General features: G+C 35.1%; 2 protein-coding genes across 2 annotated transcripts; one reads left to right on the plus strand and one right to left on the minus strand.

The window, feature by feature from the left end:
• Positions 1-330: 330 nt before the first annotated feature.
• On the minus strand, positions 331-8,226 carry LOC140977251 (uncharacterized). The gene is made up of 8 exons (XM_073441928.1): positions 8,011-8,226; positions 6,918-7,167; positions 5,643-5,766; positions 3,789-4,129; positions 1,935-3,699; positions 1,309-1,565; positions 884-980; positions 331-646 (listed from the first exon to the last, which is right to left on the minus strand). Exons 1-7 carry the CDS (start codon positions 8,106-8,108, stop codon positions 909-911), a joined length of 2,907 nt encoding a protein of 968 aa, XP_073298029.1. The 5' UTR covers positions 8,109-8,226; the 3' UTR covers positions 331-646; positions 884-908.
• Positions 8,227-10,377: 2,151 nt separating this feature from the next.
• Positions 10,378-18,307, plus strand: LOC140977260 (translation initiation factor IF-2, chloroplastic-like). The gene is made up of 12 exons (XM_073441938.1): positions 10,378-12,314; positions 12,404-12,436; positions 12,581-12,694; positions 12,857-13,006; positions 13,099-13,197; positions 13,278-13,340; positions 13,667-13,822; positions 13,900-13,965; positions 16,084-16,320; positions 16,864-17,139; positions 17,621-17,809; positions 17,899-18,307. The coding sequence occupies exons 1-12, from the start codon at positions 10,854-10,856 to the stop codon at positions 18,046-18,048; spliced, it is 2,994 nt and encodes a 997-aa protein (XP_073298039.1). The 5' UTR covers positions 10,378-10,853; the 3' UTR covers positions 18,049-18,307.
• The last annotated feature ends 3,888 nt before the right edge of the window (positions 18,308-22,195 follow it).

Raw genomic sequence — 22,195 nt, forward strand, 5'->3', positions numbered from 1 at the left:
ATATTAAGCTCAAATGTAGACTCAGCGTAGCTCAATCACAAAATAGATTAGTATTTGATAATCAAGCTGAAATCAAAACTAACACAAATTTGAATACAAGTGTGGTTTGTATTATAATTTTGAAATTACTATAAGAGTTTAGTTTTAATTAATAAGATAGATATATATTATATATAATTAAATGTTAGCTCAAAAATTAAATTTTTTGAACTAAGAGATGGTAGTTTCAGAAAAAAAAAACTTGATTTATTAAAAAACAATATCAAGCCTACTATTGTCATAAAAATTACATTTTTATAAAAGCACATAAAAAAATATGGACAGCGAAACTAGAACAAAAAATCTCTTCATATTTTAAACTAAAATCATACAAATACTTGGGGATTGAAACCAGGAGTCTTGGATTACAGTTCACAAAACCAAGTGCCATGTCTCTCCCTAGTTGAACAATACACCAAACTTTTATTAACAAAGCTCCAGAATCAAAAGAAAATAAGCAATTGGGATGGGGTGGGGGACAAGGTTCCCTTGTATCTAAAACAAATAACAGTTTATCAAATCTTGGTTTCGACTGAAGAAAAAACCACGAAAGCAACAGATAACTTCTAGACCTCACGAGCTCCGATTGATGTCTGATAATCACAAACTGCAAGCACGTAAAAATTATATTCATCATGCTTCTTTACGAATTAAATGCAACAAATATTTGATGTACAGTTGTGGCACTAGTTACCTTGCAATGCAACGGCAGACAAAAGAAAAGGTAAATTTAAGGCAAAAGGAAGGAATGAAGGATGGTTAGTGGATAATCTAAGAAAATAGTTCAGTTTTTTTTTTATCTAGTTTTTTTCACTGAGTAGTTATCCAGTGACGAGGATGTTACCAAGTTCTGCATCTTTGATCCAAATTCATTTTTTGCCACGGTTCTTGCTGAGAGACTGGGGAGCCAAGAGTTTCCGACCAGGAGTTAGATGGTCATCCTGCAAGTTGTGCCAGGTGATCAAGTAGTTTCCCAGAAATACGAGGATGATGACATATAGAAAGGCCTGGTTAAGACAGACTCGACAGCATATATAATTTTCAGAATACAGTTTTAAAAAGCTAAAAAGTCGAATCATTAATGCAGGCAAATGAAGAACGTGAAGTAAATAAAATGAAGAGAGAGACCCCAGATAAGTATGGTGTTTGCAAATTTCTATCTCCACATCCTATCGTTTGAGAAATAGATTTGTAATTTCTCAAAAATTTTACAGGTCCTATAAATAGATGGGGAACAGCTAGCAGACCAAAAAGAGGATATTCACAAACCTTATACATGGAAGCTGCTGATTCTGACTCCACTGTTTGGACCGGAATGTGTCCTTGTGCTTGGAAAGCATCCAAAGCGTCTAAAGTCAGCTGCCAACCACAAAGCGCTAAAGAACCAGCAGTGGAACTAGAGCCGCTACTGCTACCACACCCTGCTGCTGCAACATTACCGTTCACCCAAGGACAGAAGTAATTATGATGCTTAATTGGATCGAATTCAATGGCTTCATCATAGTTACTTTCGCCATTGGGAGGCCCTGACAACAATCCAAATTAACAAAACACCTCGTTACTAAGGTGGAACTACTACAGATATAAAGGTTCCTAAAATTAGCAAGATAATATGAAAAGTAAGCAAATGATAACTGAAGCATATGAAGAATTGGCTTTAGCACAACCATTCACAAGCATGATGCAGAAGATCGGGATCATACACCAAACACAGCACAGAGTATCCAGAAAGTGGAACCCACCACCAGCAATAACTTTTTTAAAAAAAAAAAAAAATTGGCTGCCTTAAAATGTGAAGATAATTGATTCTATTATCAACAGAATCCTACAAAAATCATATTAATATATTACACAGGCAGCAGTTAAGCTCATTCATCAAAAGCTTCACAACATACCCGTTCCACTTGCAACCAAATAGCCAGATTCAACATATCCACCATCATCAGTCGTTTTGGCAGCCTGGGTAACTTCTTCCTTGGATAATTCAAACCCAGAGCATAAAATGGCATTGCAAGAAACAGAAGGATGGGGACTGTTCTGATGGGGAGTGGCCCTCTTGCTACTGGTCTTTTCACCACTCTCAACAGATTCTGCCTTGGCCGAGCCAATGATTTTGGAGCCACTATCCGCCCTTCCTATAGATCGAGACATCAGATCCTGACTATCACCATGAGGATCCTCGTGATCCATTTCCTCAGGTACAAAATCACCCATTACCCCAGGATCTGGAGCAAATTCCCCTGTCTGACCCTGGGCATCTGTAATCTCAGCAACAGGTTCTACATCAGCAACAATGCTATCAATTCGATAGACAGAAGCTTCGGTTCCATGAATTTCAGCTTCATGGCTAGCACCCATTCCAACACGTCCTCCACTAATTCCAAAGCTGGGACCATCTCTCCCTTGTGCAGTAGCAGTATCTGCATTCACGACTTCTTCTTCGTTTGTGCTGCTAACAACCATTTCACCAGCACTTCTTACAACAGCTGGGCAAGTACTCTGCTGTGCTTGATTACTATAGTTCAATTCAGATGTCTCAAGGGGATCTGTGTTCTTGGCCGTAGATGTAGAAGGCAAATGTATGTCGTCAAAGTCTCCTGGAAAGTTTTCAACACTTTCCATAGAATCATTATCTGCACTGTGATAGATAGTGTCCATAGCAATAACAGAGGAGACACGTGTTGAATCTCTAGTGGATGGATTACCAATTACCTGATCGTGTCCAAGGTCAAAATATTCATCTTTAGGAGCATAATCACCTAAATCAAAACCAAACTGGCTAGGACCAGCACCAGAAGAAACTTTTGTGTATGATGACATACGGGGCTCAATGATATCGGAGCCACGAGAACGCTTTGAAGGGCCAGCAGAGTACTGTTTACCATCATCGACTTCATCACCATCACGGTCAATGACAGTCCCTTCGATGCTATCTGCCTGTTGCATAAATAATGGTGGAATGTCAACTGTGCTACCACCTTCATCTAAGTTCCGCTTGCGAGAACTGGGACCATGTGATTCATATGAGGCAGCACGATCTCCAACCTCACTGCTAGAGGGCTGACTGATCAATAAATCTCTGCCCATATGCACATCTTGGTATTGATTAGACATAACGGCCACGTTCAACCGTGAAGATGACACCGCAGCTGATATAGTGAGATTCAGATCTACTCCGATATTTGACAATGATTTTCCTTCATCAGTTTCAGCCTCATCAGGGTCCTCTGCATGCCCTTTTCCGGTACCATCTGCAGCAACCCATCCACTAATGCCACTTGCTGCACTTATTCCACGCGTCAGTATCATCTTCTTGCTAGTTTCAGGAACCTCAATATTATTGGGAACATAACAAGCAGGGCGTGAGACAGTGCGGAAGTCCCAGATTCTAATTGTTGCACCACATAAGCTACAATCCAACAAAGGGGATCTTGACACACCTTTAGACTTGTTAACAGTCATTTCATTTATTTTGTTATCCTTTTTAGAGGAAGAACATAATGCTTTTTTTCCACGGCCAGGATCGCGAGGAGGACCGCGATATTTTGATGGACCAATTGAGTATCCATTTCTATCTGACTGAGCAGAATGTTCTTCACAATCCTGAACATTTGGAAGCCACCTCGGTTCCCATCCACACAGGCTTATCAACTTCTGAGCCTACAATATTAGCATAACGTCAATCAAAAGCTATTCATCGGGAAGAGCTTATAAACAAAATTAACCCTAAAACTCCATTCATTAATTACTCGAGAGTATGTGAAAAAATCTTCTCTGGAGTTGTCAGCTCCTAACAAAATCTCCAACTTAATGCCAGATTCACTGCCTGAAAACAGGGAGTGAGCCATTAAACGATCAATTTCCGGGCCCCTTGATGCCTGCATTCGCACAATCGCAGATACAGCCACAACCGGAAGTGAGGTAAACTGGAGTAATCCATCACAACGGTCCTTGTAACCACCAATAAGTGCTGATGGTGGAGTTGGCGGGAACTGCACTAAACTATCTGCACAGCAGTTTCCTATCCATGGACAAGTAACTTTATGCCCTTCATCAAGTTTCTTGGCAAATTCTTCCCCAGCACCACCAGCTACCACAGAAGACAGAAACATGAGAGTAGAGCAGTGAGTAATTACAGCAACAAAAAAATCTTGTTTCTGCTAAAAGAAGCAACCAATGTCTACTAAAGAGTAAAGATGATGATGAATTGCTAAGAAATATAATGAGCAACACAGAACGAGAATATCCTGGATTAATGTAAGTCATATAATAACAAAACTTGGGTGGAAGATATAAACATAAAAGTCCATCCCTCATCCTCATAGTACTTTTGTAGACCACTGGAATCTTGAAATTATATTATCAAGGGAAACTCAAAGAAATTCAATGTTACAAACCAAAAGACAAGCCAATTTGGTGTAAAAAAATCTTTACAATCTTCAAGACAACCATCACCAGACAATATCTGACATTTCAAAAATTATACATAAATATAGCTAATGATTACCAGAAAATTTAGGCTTAAATATATTATTATCTGGAGGTAAATGAATAGTACTAACTGGTGACAACAGACAAATAAGAGCGGTATCCCCTCTTCATCATAAATAGACCTACTACAATAAAAAAAAGCTTTCCAAGTCATGGAATTTTCTATGTATATGACAAATACGCAGAACACCAAGGCTTTAGCTTACTTTTTTAAAAAAGATTTAAGTAACAAATAGTAAATGCTTACTAGAACTATATGATAGAGCTATGAAATCCTGATTGCTCAACTTTGGGAGATTTAGTAAGGAAAATCGTGTTAAAATGGAAAGCAATTTGAGCACAGGCCAAGTCAGCGGTACTTCAGTGCTCAGTAGAGTGTCAAGTTTTCGTGTAGCTTCACTCTTTTCAGCCAATTTTAGCAGCTTCGCTATAAAATAAGCTGTTTAAGTCATCTCCACTTAGATCGGATACAGCATGCTAGGACTCCAATATTCATTTACAGCAGCACAGTACCAACCATCACCCGAGTTATACATCGCCAGGGGAACCTTACTAGCTGCGAGTTGGAGACTCTGAGAGGTTTATAGGAACTAGGAGAGCCCGTAAATGTTTAACAATCTTATTCAGTGACAAACTACGCCCAAATGAACTTCCTCCATGATGATTGTTTGACTGGTTCAAAACCCTTAGAGTCGGTTATACATCTAAGAGAATAGCCAAAATGACCGAGTAGCTCCATGGCCACACAGAAAACTGATTCCAAAAATTGTGAGAATAGTTTTAGCTAAGAACTTGCACAATAAATAATCAAATATCACGTAGATCAAATATTTCTCCTTTTTCCTCTTTCCTTTTGTCGGAGGACTTGTGAATTTTCAATATATATAGAGTAATTGGAATTGGCAGATATATATTCAATATCTAATAAGTAATATAACTTCTACTATTCAGATTGAGATCATCAAATTGTAAGAAAAACTTTGTCAATTGAACCCTCGGATGTCATAATATACTTGAACCTGGTCTACTACCAACAACAGAGTCTAAATAACAATCTTAAATCTGGCATATTTGAGGCATCTATCTAGTAAAAAACTAAAAGCATGAATCACCTTGAGAAGGAGTCCAGGTTGCTGATGAAACAAACTTCAAAATTGCACCACAAGATTCGCATTCAATTTTATCAACTCCTGCATTCACCCAGCCTCTTCGGGCGCAGTCCAGAGAACCAGCAGCCTGAATCAAGGTTGAATCAAAAAAAAAATCAGGGATAAAAATGGAACACAGGAAAAATAGGCTAGCATAAAGGAAAACTGTACGTGGAGAAGACCACATCAAAATGGAATGTAATGGGAGAGTGCTAATTTTCCATCTGTCCCTGCAATTTTTAATCTGCTAAGTTCACTAGAAATTAGTATCTTCTGTGTGCCCCAAACCCAAGGACAGTTGAACTACACGTGTAGATCATCCTACTTCCAAAGTGATATTTTCTGCAAGCCTAACAGAACTAGAAACGTATCTGATGTTTTCCTCATTGGCCAAGACAAAATCACTTGATTTTCCACACCCTAGCAAATATCCTCACTAGATTCGGCGACCAAAACCACCAATCTATTCCCACTTCGATCTCTCTTTTGAGACCACATAGTTTCCAACTTACGCAAATGAAACAATATGCTGAGGAAACAATACTTGTCAAATCATTCTGGCATATTGGTGATTTCTTATACTCATTACATGGATCCTATGGTTGTATCCAAAATTGTGCCTAGTTCAACTTATCTGGAAGGTAAACAATCACCACCTCAACAATGTAGTAATGTAAATAAGCAGAAATGTAGGAAATTCTATCACGTTAGGATCGTTATAATTAATTACGACGATCCTAACTGTGTTAGGATTGTTATTTGATTTGTTTCAGTTTACAGTCATGCATCACAGCCTGTGTAAAAGTTTTTCTCTTTTATCATTTACAAATAAATAATATACATTTCTGAATCTCCAAGTTTCACAAATAATAAATATTAAGTGAGAAGGGAAAAACAGTAAGTAGCTTATGCTTAGAAAGCCACAATTGTGCTGAGTTCAACTCATCTGTAAGGTAAGAATCCGTCATCTTGACAATGTAATTATGTAAATAAGCAGAAATGTTGGAAAACTTTAGCATGTTAGGTTTGTTGTAATTAATTACAATTATAGCCTGTATCAAAGTTTAGTTAAATCATTTACAAATCAATAATGCACGTTTCTAAATGCAATTTTCCCAAACACAAATAAGAAATATTATATGAAATAAAACATGGTCGATTGACTGTATGAGAAGTATGAGAAAAGACCAGGACTTTTAATATGCCAACCACAACATGGCGAAGCAAGCAAGTGAGAACCTTAGGCTTTCCAAACCAATTAGAAGGTTTGAATGTCGACAGGCGCCTTAGTAGATCACCCCTTTCCCAGGGCCTGCAGGAAGGCTGCGAAGAACCAAGAGCAGAACCACCAGCACTCGTGCTCAAAGATGTGTACATGCGCTGTGAACCTGCACGAGAAAGGGATCCCCCTTTCAAATTCTGCCCTTGATCAAACCAGTCTGTGCTTCCAGCATTGATAGGAACAGCAGGAGATGATGCCCCAGCGGAACTGATTAAAGAAAAGAGCAAAACATATATTAATTAATGATGAAGAAAAACCACAGTCAATTTGAGAAAGCTAGTAGCTTGCACTCATAAACTACTCAATAAATGCAATCTTAACGAGAATATAGAGCCAAATTCATCTCCTCCTTTTTCAATAATTCACCATCAATCTCCCCAACGCGGACAGATCAGGGCTTTAGGCAAAGAACCCACTCCTTCACCAAATAACTGAGGAGTAAAGTTTCTCAACAAACTATAAGCAAACTTTGAAAACTCATTCCAAATGCGTGTCAAAGTTTGCCTTAGTTAAAGCTTAACTAAAAAATGACAACAAAGCCACACCTGATCGTTTTAAGAAATTATGAAACTTGAAATCATCACCATATGCAATTAACCTCAAGTTCCATTTTGACATTAAAAGTTACCCATTTAAGAGATCCTGGACACAAGTTGAGGAAAGGGTAAAAAGAAATGAAAAATTCTTCTCAGACTACAACGTTTTATCTTAAGAGTCGACCAAATGGAATTCATGGTAGCTTTAATTGTTCAGAATAATCGAAAACAAAAAAGCTGAATTTGTATGAAAACACAAAAAACCCACCGACAAAACCCCCATATCAAACTAAATCAATCCAAAGATTACCAAGAAACTCCACACACAAGCAAAAAGCTCATGCTCTAAAACCACAAATCTTCAAAATAGAACGGAAATAACATCTATACAGACAACTCAATCACCTTCTCAAACTTAATTGATCATTCACTACTTTCATAAAAAAAAACCCCCACAAAGCGTGATAAACACTGGGAGCAGAAAGGGCATGCGAGGGCAGTCAAGTAAATTCACCTGGCGGCGGGAGTCGGAGTAGGGGGAGGAGATCTGGGCGGCAACAGCGGGTCACCGGTGGAGCTTATAGCCTCGTCCTTCATAATGTCCCTGTGCATACGTATAGCTATACGTATATGCGGGCGAGTGTTGTGTGTGGCCTCTTTCAACTTCGGCTACGTACCGCGAGAAAGAGACCGAGACGAGAGCAGAGTGTAGTGAGATTCATGTACATCTAAAATTAAACACGGAAAATTATAAAATTATCATATTATATTCATTATGTTGTTTATTGATTTTTATTATATAATAACAACCTATAACAAATAATTTTATGTTTTGAAATTTATAATAAGTCAAAAATTGTGTGAGGCGGTCTCACAAGTTGTATTTTGTAAGACGGTTATCTTATTTGGATCATCCATGAAAAGTATTACTTTTTATGTCAAGAGTATTATTTTTTATTGTGAATATCGATAGGGTTGACCCGTCTCATAGATGAAGATTCGTGAGATCGTCTCACAAGAGAGACATACTCTTTATAAAATAAGTAAATTTGTTTTTTTAGATAGAACAAAAGTTTCAAGTTTGGGACATATCGATTTCTATTCCAAATTTTTTTTATATGTACATTCTCTAAATAATGAATACAAAAAATCCAATTCAATCTGATTCATCAAAATTGATTATTTTTTATATTAATAGTATTACTTTTCGTTTTAAGTATGAATTTGGTCGACAAAAAACTTACATAATGATAAATATGTTTTGAAAAATTGATCATTGTATCAATAAAAGTGCAGAATTATATTGAACTGATGGCTAAATTTTGGCAAGGAATATATGTTTCTTTTCAATCATTTTTGCGTTTGTTGTACAAATAGGGTTGTCAAAATATAACACGATCCGTCAACCCAACACGAAAAAAATCAGGTTCGAGTCGGGGTTTTTCGGGTTCGGGTTGGGTTCGGATTGGGCGGATTCCGGTTAGTACTAGGTTAGACGGGTTTCGGGTTGGGTACCGGGTTGACCCGAATTTTTTTTTAAAAAAATATTACATGTATTTTTATATATTGTATGTTTGAAAAAAAATTATTGTATATTTATATGATAAATTTTTATCATTTAATATTTATTTTATTTATTTTTTATTTTTTAAAAAATTGTTTATTTGATTTAGTAAATATACTTTTAATTTTCTACAATTAAACTTTCAAATTTAAATCAAAAATTTTGTTATTATGTGTTTAAATTAAAATATTATTATTTTTTATTTTTTCGAATTTTTTTCATTAATTTTTTTAAAAAAATAAATAAAATTCGGGTTAGGCGGGTTAGACGGATTGAGTAGGGTTAGACGGGTTCGTGTTCGGGTTGGGTGTTTTCGGGTTGGTTCGAGTTCGGGTTGGGAAAAAATTCGCGGGTTGACCCGACCCACCCGATTGACACCCTTATGTACAAGTACAAAGGGTGTATTTGTATTATTTGCAATTTTCCCCTCATTGGGTATATTAATTTCCTAAAATGTGTAAAATTAGATAGAAGACACGATTGGAGATGGGGATGGGCAGGCAACGTGATCAGCAAAGGAGCAGTAGTCCAGGCCCAACATACGTTTGGGCCGGTGTTTGTTTTCGGGCACAGGCCAAATCAGCCCATATTCAGAGTCGGATCTCTCACGAATTGAATTGGTGTTGTTGTTGTAGGAAGTTTGGATTTTTAAATAGAGGTTTTTAGACAAGTGGTTTTTGGGGTTTTAAGAATTATAAAAGCTTTTGCAAATTCCGTGAGAATAATTTTCACTAATAGCACCTTAAAAAAAATGTCACACACCACCTAAAAACACATCTCCTTTTAAACGGTCCGACGGATTTATAACCTTATAATTCATATTTACAACAAAAAATACTTCTAGTGTAAAAGTAATAATTTTTTATGAATCGTGTCAGATTGAAGTCATAAAATTGATCATTGACATAGTCTCATGTCAGTTTTTTTCTAACTTTAAGAACCCGCAGTCGTTATCTTTGGTATGTTTGGATGAATTGACCGGATAAACCACACTAAACAAATCATGTATGACAAACTCAAAACAGATATGACCTATGAAGGGAGAGATTGAACTGTAACTTTTTGGTACGAGTTCATCAGATCTCTTGAAGACTTTGGTAGGAGTTTTTGTGTAATTTTTTTGAAAAAAATAACAAGCAGTATGTGATAAAACTTCAAATATAACACTAGTTATGAAAATGAACGTATCCACAAATGAAGAATATCACATTTGACACGAGGGGGAGCGAGACACGTAAAGTGGATAATGTGAGGCTGAGAAAATTGTGGTATAGGAAAATGTTGTAGTGATAGATGAAGGGCAAAAAACGATAAAAGAAAAAAACGATGTGTAAGGAATGGAAAAAATGGGAGGAAGAAAAACAAGAATTGGAAATCTCAGCCAAAGCCTTATCATGCTAATTGTAACAAAAAATTGACAGGAAAAGAAATAGCCACACAAGCACACAACTCAACCCATCTCTGTTCCCTTGCTATGTTCCTATCTCGTGAAACTACTGTTGCCAAATCTAACGTTCGTAGCAACTCACTCCAAAGCTCGTAGGTATATACTGTCAATTTTTGACTCCTCGTATGTAATTAACGCCTTTCTGAACTGGGTTTCTCCAATTGCTGGATTTTCTTTGCCGGGTTGAACGATATTGGTGAGCGGAGGGTGTGGAGGCCTGATATAAAGGTTGGATATCTTTACATATTTTTGTTGGGTGTTGGAAGATTTCATTGGTTTATGTTCCAGTGCTGATTGATACTGAAAAAGTTTCCCGTGGATGGTTAATGGTGCATAAGCTTTGACAATGACTTGTTTAGCTTCCCTGACGAATTTGGGAAGCGTGAATGTGAAGTCTTTTGGTAATTTTGATGGTTCTGTTTGTCTAGTTAGCAGGGTATCTTTTGACAGGAACCTTTGTAGTTGTAGAAGGTTTTGGATTGGTAAGAGATGGAGGTATGCTGGTGTTTGTAGATTTTCTTTAACTAATAATTACGTTGCAGAACAAGGTACTTCGGTTTCTCTTGATTCCACGTACAAAGATGGTAAAGACAATGGCAATGAGACATTTCTGAGGGCAACCCCCAGGCCGGTTCTAAAATCGGGAATTGAACCCCTCCAGAGTACGTCTTGGGATGAGCCCAGACTTCGAGAAGGTTTAGGCAATAAGAATGTGAATGACAATGAGAGAAGTAAGATGATCGAGTCACTAGGGGAGGTGTTGGAGAAGGCAGAAAAGTTAGAGACTGGCAAGATGGCAGATACGCCAATGAATAATCAGTCAAAGAATGAAATATCCAAGCAAAAAAACGGCAAAATGGTTAATGAGATGGACAAGTATAAGACTGTGAAGAGCGTTTGGAGGAAGGGTAATCCAGTGACGAATGTGCAAAAAGTTGTGAAGGAACCTCCGAAACAGGAACCTAAAATAATAGGTGGAGGAGAGGTGACTGGATCTCAGTCTTTTTCTCCACCTAGGGTCCCCCAGCCTCCTCAAAAAGTTCAGCCAAAGTTACAGGCAAAACCCTCTGTAGCTCCCCCGCCTTTTCTCAAGAAACCCGTTGTCTTGAAGGATGTTAACGCAGCTGCCAAGTCTCCTGTTTCTGATGAGTCTGATGCAGGCATGAAGATGAAAGAGCGCAAACCAATTTTAATAGACAAATTTGCGGCTAAGAAACCTGTGGTTGATCCTGTGATTGCTCAAGCTGTTTTAGCCCCTCCAAAGCCAGGGAAGAGCCCTGTACCTGGAAAATTTAAGGATGAATTTCGAAAAAAAAGTAGCAGGGAAGGGTCTCGAAGACGCATGATTAATGATGACAATGAAATTCTTGACGAGGATGCATCAGAACTCAATGTTTCCATTCCTGGGGCTGCCACTTTGAGAAAAGGAAGAAAATGGAGTAAAGCAAGCCGAAAAGCTGCTAGACTCCGAGCAGCCCAAGACGCTGCTCCTGTTAAAGTAGAAATGATGGAAGTTGGTGAAGATGGCATGTTGATCGAAGAGTTGGCCTACAACTTGGTCGTCAGTGAAGGTGAAATTCTTGGGTATTTCTACTCCAAAGGAATTAAACCTGATGGTGTTCAGAAGCTGAGCAAAGACATGGTGAAGATGGTATGCAGAGAATATGAGGTGGAAGTCATTGATGCTACCCCTGTGAGGGTGGAAGACATGGCAAAAAAGAAAGAGATTTTTGATGAAGACGACATTGACAACTTAAAAGATAGACCTCCTGTTTTGACCATAATGGGTCATGTTGATCATGGAAAGGTTAGGAACAGCATCATTTTTGTTCTTTGGTATTTGAATTGATAGCTCGATGCATGCAAGCTCCATCTAACAGGTTTGTTCTCATGCAGACGACGCTTTTGGATTACATACGGAAGAGCAAGGTATGCATGCAATTTGAAGGCTTTGTAATGGCTAATATGACGTATCACTGTCAAGTCTGAGGATTTGATGCATGTTTGTGAACATGCTCTACTTTTATGAGTACAGTTGCTAGGAAAATCAGTGCTAACTCTTGTACATTGTAGGTGGCAGCATCTGAAGCTGGTGGGATAACACAAGGAATTGGGGCTTATAAGGTTCAAGTACCTATAGATGGCAAGCCACAAACATGTGTTTTTCTTGATACTCCTGGACACGAGGTAATCTTTTCTCTGTCATATTCTGGTACTATAGTAGTTTTCCTTTCTTGTTCTCTCAATAGATGATACATGCTCTAAAAAGAGTGCCACTGGATCACTTTAATGAGGCTTAGCGCTTAATCATGTAAACTTGTATTTTATTCATCAAATATATTTCTATAGGCATTTGGGGCAATGAGAGCTCGTGGAGCCAGAGTGACAGACATTGCCATCATTGTAGTGGCAGCTGATGATGGAATCCGACCTCAAACAACTGAGGCTGTTGCCCATGCCAAAGCGGCTGGGGTGCCAATTGTGGTAGCTATAAACAAGGTATCTTAATACTAACGCTCATTAATAATTATAAGTTTCCTTGGTACTCTCTTTTTTCCCAGAACTTTTGATTTTCTTTCCCCTTATTCTAGATAGATAAGGATGGAGCTAACCCAGATCGAGTTCTACAAGAACTTTCTTCCATTGGTTTGATGCCTGAAGAGTGGGGTGGCGACGTACCAATGGTCAAGGTGACAAAACAGTCTTGGGATTCTGTGTGAGTCTTAAATTTTTTTTTGCATAGATGCTAATACTCAATCATTCATCACAGATAAGTGCTCTTAAGGGAGAGAATGTAGATGATTTACTGGAAACTGTCATGCTTGTTGCTGAGGTACTTGAGACTCTATTCTTTTGCTTATGACGGTATTAGCTCTTAGCTTCTCAGCATATGTCGCTATTCCATTTGTTTATATTCTTGACCCCTTTTGTCCATTTGACATATGCTTCTCTAATGAGGACCTCTTAATATGCTTATAATTATGGTTGATGGCAAACATACTTGTGATTCAATTCCTTGTATTCAAACTCACCTTCACTTTACTGCTTGATTCTTGGAGAGTGGATGATTAAACATGGAAAATACATGTATATTTTGAATTATTTGTTTATATTTGTATATCAATAGCTCTGAATTTTGGCTGTAATATTCCTGTTAAGTTGCAAGACCTGAAGGCTAATCCAGATAGGAGTGCTAAAGGAACAGTGATTGAAGCAGGTCTTGATAAATCCAAGGGACCTGTGGCTACCTTTATTGTGCAAAATGGGACTCTCAGAAGAGGAGATACAGTAGTTTGTGGTGAAGCGTTTGGAAAGGTTTGTGCATGAAACCTTAATGTCTTGTATTAATTTGCCACTGTTGTCTGATAGATTTCCTTGTTCAAAAATTTCAGGTGCGGGCAATATTTGATGATCAGGGGAAAAAGGTAAATGAAGCTGGTCCTTCTATTCCAGTACAGGTATGTTGTTATGTTTATTTTCGATGTCATATCTTTGTCTATTTATTAAATAGGATTATTGCATATGATCTTTTACTGTAATCACACATGAGTGTTTTGTTAGTTATTTCATGTGCTTGAATGGCTGTTGCAACTTGCGACACTGTGTGAGAAATGATATTTTTTTCGTGTTTTTCTTTGGTACATGGTGTCATTTCAATAGGAAAAGTTGATATTTTAGAAGCTTTGCAAACACACCAATTCGAATGTTGGAAATGCCTCTTGTTTGGTTAGATAGAATAAGGTGGACCGGTGTCCATACTCTGTGGAATAGTCATTCTATCTATTTTGAATGAGAATAGTCATTCTCACGGTTCATTCTTAGATACATTACAAAATCTCTATCTTGTTTAGTTTAACTAATTTAAATTTATATATTTGTGGTAATAATAATAATAATAATATAAATAAAATAATATATATTATAATTTTCTATAATTATTATATTAATAATAATGAAATAATATATAATAAATAAATTATTATTATCTTATTATTTTAAAAAGAAAAGTACCTAAAATAATAATCGTAATATAATCATAAAAATAATAATATGCTAATTATTATTATTATTATTATTATTATTATTATTATTATTATTATTATTATTATTATCGTTTATAATATAAAATGATGATTTAATACTAATGCTAATATTCATAATTAAAATAAATAAAATAATAAGTTAATAATCATGATAATAATAAAATATAAATATATAATAAAAATAAACAACATAAATAAAATAATTTTCTATAATTATTATTATAATATTTCATTGAAGCATATTTATTTTTAATAAATAAAATAGTAATGTTAAAATTAATAGTAATATTAGTATATGATCATGTTAATTTTATAATAATTAATAGAATATTAATAATTATTATTGATTATTATTTGAGTAGCTATTATTTTGGATTTTGTTAAAAAATATTTGATTATTAAAAATAATTTCATTCTGTTCATTTTTCATTTCTTTCGGTGCCAATTATTGGAATGAAATAGTTGTTCTTATTTCTTTCCAAAGTTGATCTTATTCCTAGCTAGTTTCATTCCAACGTACCAATCATGACCTATGTTACAAACGAATCTTTCTTAACAGACTGTTGTTGTTACCTGGAGGTGCCTTCATTTTTCTGATGGGGTGGTTGGGCAGGATTTCTATTGTAATTTAACTCACTCTCGTGTTCCATTTGCTAAATTTTACTCACTCTTCAATTCAATCCACCGCTCCCCTTCTCCCGGCTTACATCACTTCAATCGCATGATAGTTGCTTATGTTGCTCTTTTTTTTTTTGAAACTTGGATATATAGGAAGCCTTTTTGAAAATGGTTCCTTTCTCCCTATGTAAGGCCAAAATATTTGGTTTTATTTTGGGAGTTTTGGGAAAATAGTTATGGGAAATTTTTTGGGAGAATGTTTTGGGAAATAAAATATATGTTTGCTTTTATTTGAGAAAATAAAGTTATTATATTATAGGTGTTAAATCATGTCAAAAATGGTTGAATAAATTATAATAAAGTGAAAATAGTATATTTTGTATAGTGTGAGGTTTTTGGGAAAGGATGAAATTGTTTAGTTAGTACTAATGATTATATTGGGAAGTATGAAAATGAGTGAAAATTTGATTGGGAGAAGGAAAACGTGGAGTTTTTTTTAGGGAATGAGAAATTGGTTTGTGGAAATAAAATAAAGTGATCATATTCCAATACAATCTCCCAAAACTCTATTTTCTTTCAATTTTAGATCTCCCAGCATAATCATTACTTTTAATTCAACTTCGCTCCCCGAAAATACTCTATTATTATATTATATTTTAACTATTTACTCTAAATTTTAAATTATTTATATGCCATTAAAATAACAAAATATATATGATGTCATCAATAAACTAGTAAATTATTTCATGAGATGACATTTACATTTCCTAATACACCATGAAGCATTACTATATATGATGTCATCAATAAACTAATAAATTATTTCATGAGATGACATTTACATTTCCTAATACACCATGAAGCATTAACTTTGTTTTTTCCCACTGAATTTTTTTGCCATGAACACTTTGACAGGTTCTTGGATTGAGCAATGTTCCTTTAGCTGGTGATGAGTTTGAGGTCGTTGCATCTCTTGATATTGCTCGAGAAAAGGCAGAGTTGCGAGCAGGGTATTTGCGAAATGAACGCATAACAGAAAAAGCTGGAGATGGGAAAGTTACGCTTTCTTCTTTAGCATCTGCTGTTTCATCAGGGAAGAATGCTGGATTAGATCTGCACCAACTCAATATAATATTGAAGGTTGATGTTCAGGTGGGGTTATCAATATGCTTTGGAACCATGACTAGTTAGATAATGCAATTCTTTTATAGCTGCAGATACCTAAAATCGAATTATTTTAGACTGGCCAAAACGATTCTCCTATTGTTGGTAATATTAAATCACAAAAGGACTAAATATTCTGTGATTAGCTCGAAAAGAATTTGGGCTACACAATCCTATGTGTTTACTATTGCCTTGAACATGAGTGCTCTCACCTGAGAGATTTATTCTAGGTATGATAACATTCTCACATGTTTCATCAATTGATATGAAATCTCTATGTGAAGAAAGTAAATGCGGATGCAAATCCACGGATTTCTCAACAGACTGACAAATATAAGAGCTAGATATGTTTGTTCAGAGGCAACAAGATAGACATATGTGCTTTCAAATCTGGAATGATATGAATTGTACTAAATCATCTAATGCTATTTTTTTCGTTTGTCTTCAAGATTGAGAAATGACCACATAATTTATGAGTAAACCTGTGATACAGATAATGTGTTTAAGATAATTTTTTTTAATATCGACCAGGGATCCATTGAGGCCGTAAAGCAAGCTTTGCAAGTGCTTCCTCAACAAAACATCACTTTGAAGTTCCTGCTGCAAGCTACTGGGGATGTGAGCACCAGTGATGTTGATTTGGCGGTGGCGAGCAAAGCTATTATTTTTGGCTTCAATGTCAAAACACCTGGTTCAGTGAAGAGTTACGCAGATAACAAAAGTGTTGAAATCCGTCTTTATAAAGTTATATATGAACTTATTGATGACGTACGCAATGCAATGGAGGGGCTTCTGGATCTTGTTGAGGTAAGCATATGTTTTGATTCGTTTTAGAGAGTTCAGTATTAAAACCTGCAGGTAAAAATATATGTTTCTTGTTATTTAGTGGATCCATGAACTTGTTTGGTAGTCGATCTGATTTCAGGTGCAGATAGCACTTAAGTTGAGAGAGACAAACACGGATTTTGAGTTTCTGTTTTTTATTTAATCAATTTTTGGCATGTTTCCTGGATTAGTAATGTCCGTGCAAAACTGGTTTTTGTTAAAAATATCGAAACGTAACATATGTATGAACTTGCCTGATCTTTTAGAAACTGCATTAGGAAGATCCTCCGTTCATGCTAAAATGTCATTATGTAACACTAGATTTTGATGGTTCAAATCTTAAATATCTTGTTTGTGGCTCCTGATGCATCTTTCGCGAAATTTTGTTAATAAATCCCTATGTCCCGTTATCAGTGTCGTTGAGAAGCAGTAACTAATGTCTTTTTTTTTTAAATTTCTGTAGGAGCAAGTACCGATTGGTTCAGCAGAGATAAGGCAAGTATTTAGTAGTGGCAGTGGCCGTGTCGCTGGATGCATGGTGGCGGAGGGAAAACTAGTGAAAGATTGTGGGATTCGTGTACGAAGAAAAGGCAAAGAAGTTCATGTTGGTGTCCTAGGTTCCTTGAGACGGGTCAAGGAGATAGTAAAAGAGGTTAGTGCTAACTGGTTCTTCTACCGATGTTTTCTTCTATCAATGCTAATGCGACACACTTTTTCTTGGGATGCTCCCGCTCCCTTTAGGTAAATGCTGGACTTGAATGCGGTATTGGAAGTGATGAGTTCGATGATTGGGAGGAGGGTGATCTTGTCGAGGCATTCACCACCGTGCAAAAGAAAAGAACACTGGAAGAGGCTTCTGCCACAATGTCAGCTGCACTTGAACAACTGTGAAGGCGAAATGGTTGCGGGTTGCCGGATATTTTTCGAGACCACATTCTGGTTCAAATTGTCACCATGCTGAGTATCAAAACCTTGGAGATTCGGCCCTTGGTGTAGGCTATTTCTTTGTAAATAGTTGAATATATATTAGAAATCGAGCTCCATTTTGTTTATAGCATTTGTGTTGAGTCACATCATTCAACGGTAATCACATTTCACAAATGTAACATACACCGCAAAAATGAAGAGTGGGATCAAATGGTTTTCAGCATTCAATTTAAGGTATACGTGTAATATTATTATTCACAAAAAAGAAATAGAAAAACGATTTGTGCAAAAGAATAAACAGAACATAAAATATATATGCTATATATAGGTTCCATTTTTTTTTCATGAAAAATTAAATTTATGAAAAAATAATTTAAAAATTTTGCTAAAATAGGAAATTTTTAAATTTTAATTTAATTTTTCAATTTTCTTTTATTATCAAGTGAATTGTTTCTTTTTATATTTGTTATATTATCTATTGAGAGTTCATTTCAAAATTTATTCCATTTTTTATGTTAGCATCTAATTTTATGGACTAACCTAAAATAGAACTTAATTAGTTTATGCCTTACGGATTTCAATTAGCAACCAGCTAGGTGTCGTGCTTCACGATCTACATATTTAATTGATTAATTCCTCCGATAATAATTAATATATATTATAAAGTAAAAAAATTAGTTCGGTTGGAGATTCTAAAACCAGAATTTGACATGATTCTATGTTTCTTCCTTTGCCATAACAAGAAATCAGAAAGCTATTCATGTTTCTAACCTCAGTTGATTATATTACAACATGGCAATTGGCATTATAAAAAAAACATATTAATTTGATTGTTTTTTAATCATAATTATTAAAGCATTTTAGGCCGATGATAATCACAGTAATTAGTTTGTCGTGAACCCTTAAGCTTCTATTGCTATTTGTTATCTCAAATTCTCAATCATTAGTCTTTAATCTTTTTTATAAAAATAAAAATAAAAAGATTTTTGTTTTATCTTCGGATATTTTTTTTTACACAAAACTCTCGTTAGACTGTTTCAAAGGTTAATTTTATAAAAATGGTCTCTTTATGCTAAAAATATTGTTTTTCACTTTAAGCATGTATCGGATTTACTCGTCTAACGATCATAGATCCGTGAGATAGTCTCATAAGATTGAGAAGTCACCCGTGGAGAAGTTTAAGTCACTCTATGATGAGATGTATTTAGAACATTTTGGATTTTGTAAATTGATTTTTTTTAAATAGTAATAAAATCAATTTCAATAATTTTCTCGGAATTTTTTAATTGAGCTGGGTGAAAAGTGCAACCAAATCGCCTCCAAATTATTGGTTTTACATTCGCAAGATGGGTGGTTCTCATCAATTTAGTACACCAATGTTGATTATATATTAGCATTTGCTGGTAAACAGTTTCTTTAAAAAAAAAATAGTTGATCGGAGTCGAAAAATATACCTCCTAACAAATGGAGAATCTTTCCTAGTGGATTGTTAATTTAATCAATATTAGGTCTCTTGTGAGACGGTCTCACGAATCTTTGTCAATCATGTCCATATTAACAATAATGTTTTTTTATGGATGATCAAAATAAGATATCAATATCACAAAATTGACTCTTGATATATCTCTAATTAATTAATCATACTATGATCAATACGACCGTGTCTTAATTAAGGATAATTCGATTCCCAATGACACATCTAAGAGGTCATATGCGTTTTTGCATGTGGAGCTCATAGGTTTTCTCCACGGCCCTATCTGTGAAATGCATGATGTGCTAATGGTTCGTAGCATCGACTAAATCCGTCCAATCCCAGAGGTTAAATTTCAAATTATACTTTTAGATAATGTTAAGATTGGAACTTGAACCTAAATCAACACAAAAAACTAGCTCAAAGAAGAAGATTGTCTAAGTCCATATATGCAACTCTCATGTATTTTATCCAAGTACCGACGTGAGACAACTAATACACTCCTCTCACGCCCAGGAATGAACATCTGGTGCGTGAAGTTTACAAATGACCCAACTATAAGCAGAACGGGTGGTCAAACTATAGACAATGCATAAGTAATGGATTTATATGATCCCTTCTAAGGCTAAAGCATGTGTAGTAGTAAAATCGTGTTCCACTAATGTATATCACCAACAGATAGCACAGAAAATTTGATTATAATTTCGAAAACTTTTAAGAATCTTCGGGGAAAATGCATAAATTACTGGAATAATATTATGTGATATATGCAATTAAGTAATGGAACAATGCATGTGACAATGTGGAGAATATAGGGACAACTTGCAAGATTTAAGTAACTTAAAATTAATAGCCAGAATAATTAATTTTGTTATATTGTAATTTGATTTTATTGATGAAGCCAAATTAAGAATCATACAATGCATCTACAGACAAAAGTAGAAATAGTGGATGTTTCCCAATCAAATCATTGTGCATTTTCTTGGCTTGTTAGACAATTTAATAAGTCAAATAGTATATTATTTTATTCTAAAATTTGGAATCACTTCTTTCTATGTGGGGATTAAGGTTTCAAGATCTGATCTTAATTTCCATTTTTTTTTTAAAAACATGTTTGGAGCTAAAGAAATTGTGAAAACCCCAAGAATTTATATAACACACACACACACACACATATATATATATATATATATATATTTGTAAAAATGTTCTAAGTAATTAGTGTTAAGATCAAGTGTTAGGCTAAAAACTATAGAGGCTAGTTAATGCGTGATTTTATTTCTTTATATGGCAGTGCAAAGTAATTACTTGGGCACTAATATATCGTATTGATAGGTCCTTGAGTCTGGATATGTACGTATCTATCTGTTGATACTGTCTCAAATTTTTTAATAATCAGTATTATATCATTTATCTACCGTCAGTCATGTCACCATCAGAGACATTATTAATCGTTAAGATCTAACGTCATTCTTTTACGGTTAATCTAGCCAACAAGATCAAAAGACGCAACAACATCAGCAGTTTGAAGCACGAGAATTTCCCAATAGATCATTCATCCTAGTATTGTTTTAACTCATATACGTTTAACTCAAAAATTAGAGTTTGAGATGTAACGATCAAATGGAAATATCAGTAAAAATAAAAAAAAATTGCAAGAAAAATATCAAATTGTGCTGGCCCGTTCTCATGTGAGTCAATTGGAACAAACAACACCACATGTCTCTTTCTATAATCAACCAAATTCAAACATTGTGCTATGTTAATAATGTATACATGATGAGGTCACATGTAATGTTTCTTCAATTAAGGGCCTACAATATTCATATTAATTCTTTCTTTAATTTTCAAGTGGATATATCTGGGAATGAAACATTGGCAATTACTCAATAATAATAATAATAAACTTAAATAAAAATGGACCCGAATCGATGGATATATTCTTTTTGCGCAACAAAATAGTGTAAAATAGCTACACTATTAACTCTGCCAGCTATGGCAGTGATATACGTATACGATCAATTTGCATGCATCGGTACATTTGATCAATTTCTTGAAAAAATGGACCAAAGGTTTGTTTATTTTGATTTTTAAGACATATTAATTGACACGTGGAATATCGAGTTATGCCGATATATATTGTATATCTCTCATATGCATTTGATCAGAAAGGGCCGAGAAAAGGATATATATATCGTAAAAACTTATGTGAGACGGTCTCACGAGTCGTATTTTGTGAGACGGATATTTTATTTGGGTCATCCATGAAAAAGTATTATTTTTTTATGCTAAGAGTATTATTTTTTATTGTGAATATCGGTAGGGTTGACCCGTCTCACAAATAAAGATTCGTAAGACCGTCTCACAAGAGACCTACTCTATATATATATATACATGCATTTTTAATGTGACACATTTAGATATTCGATTTCAGATGATAGCGAGAAATCGTTCGTCTCTGTTAAAAAAAAAAAAAAAAAACCGACTCATTCACGTGCCATTTACAGTCATAATGATTGGTTCTAATATTTAAGTTAAACTATTATGGGCATGAATTATATCGCATTAACTCTATTGGTATGGACATTACTGATCAATTATTTGAGGGGAAATACTTAATAATCACATATACAAAGTTAT

Source organism: Primulina huaijiensis, chromosome 1, assembly GCF_012295235.1.
Source record: "Primulina huaijiensis isolate GDHJ02 chromosome 1, ASM1229523v2, whole genome shotgun sequence".
NCBI classification, from domain to species: Eukaryota; Viridiplantae; Streptophyta; class Magnoliopsida; order Lamiales; family Gesneriaceae; genus Primulina; species Primulina huaijiensis.

Coding starts and splice junctions, on each gene's coding strand:
- LOC140977251 (XM_073441928.1), bottom strand. CDS start 8,108: ATGCACAGGGACATTATGAAGGACGAGGCTATAAGCTCCACCGGTGAC. Junction 5,767..6,917: donor ATTGGTTTGGAAAGCCTAAG/GTTCTCACTTGC, acceptor ACCTTGATTCAG/GCTGCTGGTTCTCTGGACTG. Junction 1,566..1,934: donor TTTGGTTGCAAGTGGAACGG/GTATGTTGTGAA, acceptor GATTGTTGTCAG/GGCCTCCCAATGGCGAAAGT.
- LOC140977260 (XM_073441938.1), top strand. CDS start 10,854: ATGACTTGTTTAGCTTCCCTGACGAATTTGGGAAGCGTGAATGTGAAG. Junction 13,007..13,098: donor TTGTGGTAGCTATAAACAAG/GTATCTTAATAC, acceptor CCCTTATTCTAG/ATAGATAAGGATGGAGCTAA. Junction 13,198..13,277: donor GCGACGTACCAATGGTCAAG/GTGACAAAACAG, acceptor CATTCATCACAG/ATAAGTGCTCTTAAGGGAGA.